The 10,279-nt window shown below is 40.4% G+C and overlaps 1 protein-coding gene across 1 annotated transcript; it reads right to left on the bottom strand.

Moving 5' to 3' along the window:
- Positions 1 to 6,417: 6,417 nt before the first annotated feature.
- On the bottom strand, positions 6,418 to 8,915 carry tlr1 (toll-like receptor 1). Its single transcript, XM_088929231.1, has one exon. It carries the CDS (start codon positions 8,827 to 8,829, stop codon positions 6,418 to 6,420), a length of 2,412 nt encoding a protein of 803 aa, XP_088785357.1. The 5' UTR covers positions 8,830 to 8,915.
- Between the last annotated feature and the right edge of the window lie 1,364 nt (positions 8,916 to 10,279).

A 10,279-nucleotide genomic window follows, 5' to 3' on the forward strand; every position in this document is an offset into this window, starting at 1 on the left:
TGGGCTCAGAACTGGGCTCTCTGCAATTTAGTAATGATGTTTTCTCCCTTGGTCAAATAGGGGGTAAACGTGGACTGCATTACAATTTCTCTGCAGATGATATTCAGATCCGTGTTCACACTAAACCTAGTACTCGGGTTACAATTTAGACATAAATGCCAACAATATTATTGGGTCCCCCTTTTGCGGTACGTAAAACCAGAGCTACCACCATGTCATGTGATGGTGCTGCGCTTGATATTCAATCCAATACAGGAACGCTGTTTGATCCTGGGTTGATTTTGGATAGCATTAGGAGAATATTGTGGAGTTAGAGAAATATTGCCTTGTTGTGTACTATTCTGTGTGTGTGTAGCAGTTCATTAATTTATTTTTTTTAAAGATTGATTACTCCTAAGCTTTACTAACAGGACTCTCTAAAACATCTCTGGAGTTTCAATATGTTCCAAGTTCAGCCACTATACTCTGTGCAAAAATGATTATATCACTCCTGTCTTTGAGTTGAGTCATTATCAGGATTCCTGTCAGCTTTTGATATGATTTTAACATACTTTTGCTTATGTTCAAGGCTTTTAATGGCTTGGGCCCCCTGTACCTATATATAGCCAATATGTTATCTGCTTACTCTCCTCAGAAAGGTTTACTATGTGTTCCTGCTGTTGACTTACACCAGGGGTGTCAGACTGAGTTCCTGGACAGGTTAGAGCCCTCCTGTTTTTGTTCCTTCATGAGCTCTGTCACACACTGGGTCTAATTAATTACCTGCATATGTAAGTAGAATACTTGTAACATGGTTACTGTACCTTTAATGAAGTGAGTGTTTTGAGTGAGCAACTGAAAAATGACCTGGAGTTACATCCTGTATATGTTGAAGAAGATAATCAGGTGAATTTGTTTAATTGACTACTCGGGCAGGAAGAATAACAAGTAGACAATAGGACAATGGGTTTCAACTCATACCCTGGAGGTCCTTGTGTGTTTGGGTTTTGGTTCCAACCTGTGAAGTGAATGAAACGACCTAATTATTTTCTAAAACGAACAAGATTTTTCTTGGGGTGTTTTACAGTTGGTTCCACAATACCGTCACTTCGTTAACGTTTTACACTCACATGGCCAATTAAAATAGTTAAACCAACAGTCTTACCGAGAAGTGGGGTAGAACAAAGACCAATAAGCACTAGGCCCTCCAGGAGGTCAATTTTAGATCCCTGCCCTGCACTCAGTCGATCCTATTCCAAAAAGGTTAGGGTCTTGGCCATATTGGGTGCTTTTAGCCCAAGCTTTTTTGATTGTTTTGCATCTGATTTTTTTTCTTGGACTTGTAATTTTCTTTAGTTTTGTTTCATGCATTCTGAATCTCCTCGCGATGGTTGCTTTTATAAATGCTGTATGAAATTATTCATTACTATTCCTTCACTGAATCACCTCACCCTCTGTAACCCACTTTAAAAGCTGGTCAAATTCACCTTGTGAAGCTGGTCTTTATGGTGCGATCAAGTGCGGTAGATGCAGTCAGATCCATGCCATAGTTTAACTCCAGGCTACCCTTCCAGTCCACTGCACTTCTTATCTTCACCTCTCGTTTTAAAGATGCTGGTGGATTAACCTTTAGTACTGTGAGCTGCCTTGGCTTGTGACATTTTAAAGATCATATTTCGAATAGATTAAAAAAAAATGTTTTCAGATCCTGTGTCATTTTTTTTTCTACCTCTGCACATTATGGAAATTATTTTTGTAGCTGAGAACCGTGTAATATTTAAACATTCTTGGAAGGAAATCAAACCATGTATCAATCAAGATTGATAAAGATAGCACTATTATGAATCACGGATGTAATCATTATTGATGTATCGTTCCTTCAGTCAGAAGGTGTGAATACAGTACGTCTTGAAGAAATACGTTCTGTGCATGAAGAGAAAAGTTCCCTGTCTCTGTATAATTCTGCAGTGAAAGTCTTCAGCAGATATCAGTGATAGTGCTAGTAACTTGAATGACCTTGTGTGGCGTGTACTGAGTTTGATACTAGCTTTCGCGTTTTTATCCAGTCTGGCGTCTGAGCTGTGGGTCTCCTGAAAAGGACTGCTGTGATACATACAGTACATCTGGGAGTCTTAAGCTGTCTGACCTGGTGGTGCCTGTGCTGTAAATTATCACAATAAATTGAAAAAAAATGTATTTTCTGTTTTTATTTACTGGTCGTGCCGCAAAAATGCTAATATAGGCCTCAGCGGAAAAATATTGTTCTCTCACCCGTTTGCCAGAATGGAAAACCCATTCGGTAAAAATCCAATAAACACAATCATCGCAGCCTGCTGACAGCAAAGAAAAAGGGCCTCATTTGCTGTTCCGCATTATGCAGCGATTCGCTGTCTCCCTGTAGGATTTGAAATAAGATCAGCTCAGTAATTGAGCCGCTCTGTACCCTCAGAAGCAAAGCCCCCAGATCCATATGTGTTCTGCGTTGTGCTTAAATCAGCAAGAATGATAAATTTGATGTTGCGAAATTGGCAGTGTCTAGGGTTTACTGAGATGACTGCCCGGGATAATCTCTCCTGCTGTAATTCAGTGCCATTCTCCCCTTGTGTACTCTGTATGACAATTACACTTGATTTTAATGCAATTGTTTCTGTTCTTTGTTCGTCGCTTACTGAACTCCTTCTCATTTGAAACAAGGAAGCAGTTTTCACCTCTAGGTTCACAGAACATTTCAGATATTTTTTTTTTCTTCTTCAGAAAGCTTTTCAAGAGATCGGCTCCGCTGCGCTCTGTTGTGGGAAGACGCGGTTACGGAATACAAAAGTCTCCGCGAATGGTATTGTAATTGAGCCGTAGTTTTAAAATGGTCTCGGCACCATATTGCAAATATATTTTAGGAAGGGCAAAGGGCAGTTCGAACTTGTCAAACTTGTACGTGTTTTTATATTCGTTTAACAATGTAGGTTTCTGTCAGTGGAGGCAGACCTGAGTCTGAAGTGCAATTGGTGATCAAGTCGAGCGCGGTTTTTTTTTCCTTAGGTAGATTTGATTGGGGGGGGAAGCAAGCAGATTATTCAATAATGTCGATCTGTAAGATAAAAATGGATTTAGAATATATTAACATTTAGAACTGGATATGTAAACCATTTCCAATTGCCCACTTTTTCCGTTACGTGACTTTTTTTTTTCTCTGTCTTCCTGGTTCCGATGCCAAACCTTAAATCAGACCAGCCCAACAGAACAGAACACGACAGCATGAGCTGACCTTCCGACAACAGATTAATTGCACCAGACTGTAGCTCAAGTACCATTATATATTTCACTAAGAATTGCAATGCACAGGCACTAGGCATATTGAAAGGTTAATTAAACATTTAAGATACAATAATTTGGTTTAACCCGCTTGGTTGAGGCTGACCTCCTGGCCAGAGGACGAGGAAGCTGGGACCCACATAGAGGAGTGACCAAGAGGTATCTGCTGGGGTGAAGGAGAAATGAAAAAGACGTATGTGAGGAAGAGGAGGGGAATAATACGCACTACCTTTTAAAATGTTTAAGTAAGGAAATGACATCAGGATTGATTTATGGATTTTGGACAGCTGAGGCTGATCGAACTTGGCTATTGTCATTCCTCTCGAACATTCGTTAATCAATTTATATATGAGACGCAATATTTTGTAAATAAAGACTGAAAATGGTCAAGAATAATTTGCACTGGCCCTTTTTAAAGTATTCTAGGTGGTGATCAGTAATTGCGAAAAGACAAACATTCTGTTTAACTCACAAAGCCAACTACAGTGCAGGTGAAGCTTGGCTGTAGTCCTTGAGGTTGACAGACACAGTTTTAAAACCTTGGGTTTCCAGAGACTATCCTTGAAAGAAAATATTCCTGCATTTATGAGCCTTATCATATTTTTCAATAGGATATGTTAGGTTCTGGGCTCTCAGCCAGAATGCTGTGGGTTCAAAACTGCTGCAGTTCCCTTAAACAAGGGGCTTCACTGAAATACCCAGCCGAGTAAATGGGTGCAAATGTAAGTCAAATGTTAGACAAACAAATCAGTACAACAAAATTAAAGAGAGAGCCCTAACCTTTTCCCAAAATGCTGTTTGCTTTCAGTAGATTTTGTCACATTAGATAAGGAACAATTATTGTTTAATGGCAACTGCATTCCCTGGTGATGGAGTGGGATTAGACAGCCAGCCTAGGATCTGAGCGGCACAGCGATCCTTGTAGGGTCAGAATAGCAATTTTCAAATACCTTTTTGAAATGGTTGGTGTTTGATTTTCAGTGTTACAACATTCGTCCATTTGTCGCAGCCTATTCCTTTGGTCTGTGTGCTCCATCCCTTCCTAAAATACACTTAAGTACTTTAATAAAGGGTTAGCTCCACCTAAGCAACAGAGCGCACCCATAAATAATTCCTGGTGTTAAAAAGAGTTACACGATAAGTTAGTTATTGGAACAGTTTTGTGTTTTAGGTGGAGCAAGCCTTTTATTATTGTGTTTTTGTCCTTCGAATTGGCTGGAACTTGAAGAATAAAAGAGTGGCAGGAGTTTGTCTGTATTGCACAGACAAGCCTCAGCTGGGCCAAAACATGTTTGTAGTTACTAAATATCTTGACTGGCATTTCATTTATGAGGTGACTGAAAAAGATTTTAACAAGTCATCTCTGTGGATTCATTTATCCTTTAGGTCTGTGCCTCAGAGTGATTCTGGTCCTGTGTACGTGTTTCAGAGAAGGCTGAATGGCAGTTGTTTACCATGAAACACTCAAAAAGTGCTCTATACTTGATATTTAAGCAATTATTTGTTTTGGGGGCATTTTGAATAAAAGGTCTTTCTTCAGCTGTTTGGAAAGAAAAAGCAATCTGGGCCATGCACGATTCATTCCAGCACAGAAAAAATAATTTTCAGTTTCTCAATATAGAGATAATCGTGCATTTTGATATCAAGGAACATAACAGTATACAGGATGAAAACAAAAGTCAAATGTGTAAGCAATAGCTCCCCCTCCTGCTGAAACAGGCTGCGTTCTCTCCAAGACAGTGCTGAGGCAGGGGTACGTAAGACACTTCTGCTTTATAGTCCAGCCGAGCATTCAGTGACTCGATTGGCTCAATCAGTGGTTTCATTTGGAGTCCAGATCTTTGCTATCTGACCATTTAAGGCTGCCTTGAAACTGCAGGGGTTTAAGGCTCCTTCTCCAAGCTGCCAGATCGCTGCTTGTGGGTTGATTGTTTTTCTGTTGGGATGCTAAATACCACTGTCTGTACCAGTTGACGAGAGTGGGGTGTACTGTATACCACCGTGGGGATGGGGAGATGAGGAGAACAAGTGGTAGCCCGTGATGATTCTAAAATCCCATCTGTTATTAGGACACTGTTACATTTTGTTTCTTAAACATCCAAAAAAGTATTATCCCGAGATTACCAAAGGAGTCCGAAAAAGCTTCAGACAGGTCACAGCTGATGCAGAGACAGTCTGAGTGTGTGAGGTCCGAGTCCTTGGTCAGGACTTCTCTTGGTGCAGAGAGCAGATTTCTGCCTTGTCTACCTCACATCCCTCCAGTATGTTTCCATTGATTTTAATTTTCCTAGGCTTAAACTGGAAGTGCGCTATATGTTGCTTTATTTCCAGTTTTTACTTTGGAGTGTTGCACACTTGAAATGTCATTCTTTAATTCATTTGAGGATAGAAATGCTCTCAAGTATACGAGCACTATGGGCAGAAAAATCGATATTCTCTTAGTATTTCACGCAAAGTTATATTTTGACAAGAGGAAGCCTTAAAGCAGTTTTTCTCAATGACTCTAAAAATAAACAGCAGCTGTGCAAAAGCAGAAGGGGTCTGTGACACAGTGACTGACGAAACTGAAATGACAGTTGAACAGTGGAGCTCACCTCAGGTTTCTATTTTTTTTTTCAAAGAAAAGAAAAAGAATGCTATGATGAGTTTAATGGGGTTTTTTTCCCCCCACTCAAACACTATTATTGCTTGCATTTTTTTAACAACAAAGTGGCCAGAACATGAGAAGTAAAGCAAATTAAAAAAACCTTGCAGACTGTTACACACAGGTGTGGATTTCATTTTCCAAAGAACACTGTGAAATACAAATAATGCAAAACTGCTTTTGTATATTTTTATGTTTTAAATAATTCATGATAATCTGGTGATTTAAATAATACTTCCAACTAGTAGCGGTGTAAATCCAGTACCTATATCTCTGGAAACAATCCTCAATGTTTACCGCTGACAAGTGAAATATGGACAAAAGTATGCAACGTAGGGAACCCCAGCAGCCATGATTCACAGCACCCAGGATTTCTGTTGACAGCCTGATTTTCTGATGGAGACATTATAACAGCCATTACAGCATGTGGTAGTTGTTCAATCTGATCTAAAGACTTAATGAACGTTTTTGCCCTGGGGCTTTATTCATCTATCGAGAAGCTGAAGCTCCATGTCAGGGTTTTCTGGAGTCCCGACTCCTGCAAGCAGGTTGACTTGCAAGGCGGCCCTCAGGTTGGCCCAGAAGAGTTTGTGTTTGTTCCTGTCCCGGGGCCACTCCATGTAGGTCCTTTTCGCCATCATAGCCTTGAGCTTGTAGAACTTGGAAGGGATGAGGTACTGGGGGATGGGCTCCAGAAGGACCAGGATTATGTTGTCTGAGTCCTGGGACAGGAGCTGGTGCTGGGCAAAGTACAGCTCGTAGTGGCACCACTCGCTCTGGATAAAATGGGCGGACAGGACGAAAATGGACCTGTAGCTCTGCTCGATGCACCTGATGATGTTCTCCACTATGCTCTTCCCTGGGATGAAGTGCCTCTCGTGCTGACAGATTCGCAAAACCGGATCTTCTTCTAAGTTGGGCAGGAGGTAGTTCTTCACCCATGCTGCGTCCTGCTGACTGTAGGACACAAAAGCATGGAACAGCACTTCTCCTGGAGCTTCCAGCTTCCGCTTGGCTTTCACACGATGCTTGGCCTGGGTCCACTGCCAGATCATCCTCACATACCAGGGAACATCTAAAAGTCTGCAGAGAATCGCAGTGGCAACAATGAGGAATATAGAAGGGCCAAGAATGACGGCAAGCAAAAGGAATATATTGCATGATACTTCGGCAATGTTAAAGTCCTTCAATAATGTGCCATTCATGGTTTGAGGGTATCTACAGCTGTAGCCAAGGGGCCAGTGGAGAAGTTTGGCACTGTGTCGGTTTGTAAAATTAATGAATTCCTTCAAGGCACACGTGCATATGAATGGATTGTTGCTCACGTCTAACACTCCCAGGCCTTGGCAACTGCTGGAAAATCCCACTGATGGAGTGTGAAGGGCGTTCTCTTTCAGCAAGAGAGTCTGCAGCCTTCTGAAGCTGTCACAGTGAGGTATGTCAAGAAGCCTGTTGGACCCAAGGTTGAGCTCTGTCAGGGCCATCAGATCAAGTGCATCGGCGGAGACGGCGGTCACCTGGTTGTTTTGCAGGTCCAGAATTTGTATGTTTTTGGGTAAGCATTTGAAAACTGAATCGTCTAGGTTGTTCGATGACAATACTAAAGTGACTATGCTCTCAGACCAGTGACAGTGTTCGGATGTGTACTTGTATGTGAGTGAGTTGAAACTGACGTCCAAGTGTTTCAATGAGAGCATGTGTTGTGTTGTGCTGCACAGTTTCTGGAGTTGCTGGAGCTTGTTTCCTCTTAAAACCAGGGTATGTAGGTCTTTTAAAGTTTTGCAGCTGGTTTCATTGGTGATGGTTACAGAAAACACACTGTCAGACAACGTATTGTTCGATAAGTCTAGCATTTTGAAAGGCCTTTGGTTTGGGGGACAAATCATATGTACAATGGGTGTATTTACAATAGTGAGGTTCTGCAACATCCTGTTAATAAAAAAGTTGTACAGATCACCTTGAAAAAAGAAAAAATTTGTCACTGATGCATTGTTAATAGTCAAGGACTCTAAAGAATTGCTTTGTGTGACTTCTTTCTTTGTAATTGTCTCTGTGATGACTAAATCATGTATGTATAGGTGTTTAACTGATGACTGGCAAATAGTGTTGATTATAACTGTAAAATTGTTCCAAGACATCTCAATATTGATTAATGACAGATGTGCGGCCTTCATTTTTTTCTCCTTCTTCACATGTACCAAAGCTTGTTTTAAGTATTCATTTCTCTTCATTGCAGACAATAGCACCTCTTCTGAAATGGAGAGTGCGTCAGACATGAGGGCTACATCTGTAAGTTTGTTTGTCACAACAATTTTGATTCTTTCAGTATTTAAGCGTCTTAGACTCTCCGTTTCGTAGGAAGTGAGACTTTCCAAATTAAGAAACACATTCCTCAGTCGAATGTGAGAGATGCTCTGGAAGTCCGTTCTCTGCAGAGTCTTGCCACTCACGCCCATATACTCCAAATGCCTCAGGTTGCTGAAGGCATGGCCGAGGCCCATTGAAACAAACTCATTGAACGAAACTTCCAGATATTTCAGATTGGGAGTAAAGTTTAAGAAGTAACAGGATAGGTTGCGAAGTTTATTACACGAGAGGTCAAGGTATTTCAGTTCCCGGTTTGATTTGAAGGTGTCATTGCTGATGTCATCAATCACGTTGGAGGATAGGTTGAGGAATTTCAAATTTGGCACTCCTGAAAAATCCTCACTGTTGAGGGTCTTTATTTCATTATGGGACATATCCAGGGCCTCTGTGGTTAAGGATAAGCTTCTGGGAATGGAAGTCAGGGATTGAGAGGAGCAATTGAAGGTGTTTTTTAGCCATTCATTTCCTGCAGAAATCTCTCGTGTAGTAGCACCAAACAGAATACAGACAGTCAGTACAACAGAATTCATCCTGGCAGTGAAATTCCCTTCGCCTGTAAACCTGTAATCCACACAGGTGGAGAGTGGAGAGAGAGAAAAAAAACACAAGAGCAAAATTAAAAATAGATTATTGTGTCATTGCTCTTCTTTTAACAGTAACTCCACTAATTATTTTATGTTGTCTTAGATAACCCTCCTGAATAAGGGGAGTTCTGAAACTCAGAAATTGATATAAGGTTAAAACTAATTAAAATTCCCATTCAATCTTTAAAGGGCTGAAAGCAAATTTCAAAATATGCCTCCCAATAGAAACTTGAAGTCAAGTTTAGACCTTAGCTACAACAAACCCCTTCAGAAATTTTAGTCTTCTAAATGCAGTTATACGTTGCATTGCAAAACAATTAGTGCAATACTAAAAATAATTATCTTAAATTATGCAGGTGTAGTCAATGATTGTGATTATAAGTGCAATATATGTACCCTTTTGCCCTCTGTTTTGTGTGGTATTTCTAGGTTTGTTCTTTGTCATAAATGGTGTAAAACTAACATCCATTATTGGTACTGTGTTAAAACTCTGCTTTCAAAATAAAAAAGAATACAAGTACAGTTTAGGTCATGGCCATACCAGATTAAATGAACACAGGGAACTGTAACAGAGTCTCTGAGCCACTACAATACACTCATAAACCACATAACATTAACCTCACACTAATGCAGTGTACACTTCAACAGAACATAAACTTGCATGCCTCTGTGCACACACACACACACCGACTCATATCCTAATCACACTGATTTTGCATCGAATCAAACTGTTCAACAATGACACCCAGTTCAAATAATTTCGTGTAGGAACTCAAGAATCAGTGCAGGATCTGGAAACCGCCGAACACAACGTGCTTAGTATTTGAATTACAGGCTGTACATTGTGCAGTCCTGGGATAGAGACATGCCAGATGGGGCAGACAGGAGATCAACAATGTCTGTAATCTTGGTCTGTGCCCTCAGAGGCTCTAGAGGGCCCATATACTGTACAAATCTGTTGAATGAGGAGATGCAGGATGTGTGCTGTTCATCCATTCTGTAAAAGCTACTCTCCTCCAGAAGAAAGGGTTGTTTTTCATCGGCAGGTTTTGGAATGTGTCAGTCAATGTTGAATATTCTGTGAAATGAGCCATGAGGAAGACGTACGAAAACAAGTATTGCTTCTTTTTTCAGCACCTGTTCAGACCAGTTTCAATATGATTCTTCTTTGGTTTTTGGTAGAAATCAGAAGCTGACGTACACTGTCTTCAGGAAATTTCTTGCGCTTGACTTCTCTAAATTGCACCCGACTAAACATTTCTATGTTCTTAATTACATAAACATATATATATATGAGCAATATACAGTATATATGTGGTTGAATATATGTGACCAAAGGGTTTTTGTCCTTTTCAGTAAGTGTATTTTATTCAAGAGCCATCATTATACTGAACCA

The sequence above is a fragment of the Atractosteus spatula genome, chromosome 1 (assembly GCF_055471065.1).
Source record: "Atractosteus spatula isolate fAtrSpa1 chromosome 1, fAtrSpa1.hap1, whole genome shotgun sequence".
Lineage (NCBI taxonomy): Eukaryota > Metazoa > Chordata > Actinopteri > Semionotiformes > Lepisosteidae > Atractosteus > Atractosteus spatula.

Excerpts from the sequence above, each read along its gene's own strand:
- tlr1 (XM_088929231.1), bottom strand. The coding sequence starts at position 8,829 with ATGAATTCTGTTGTACTGACTGTCTGTATTCTGTTTGGTGCTACTACA.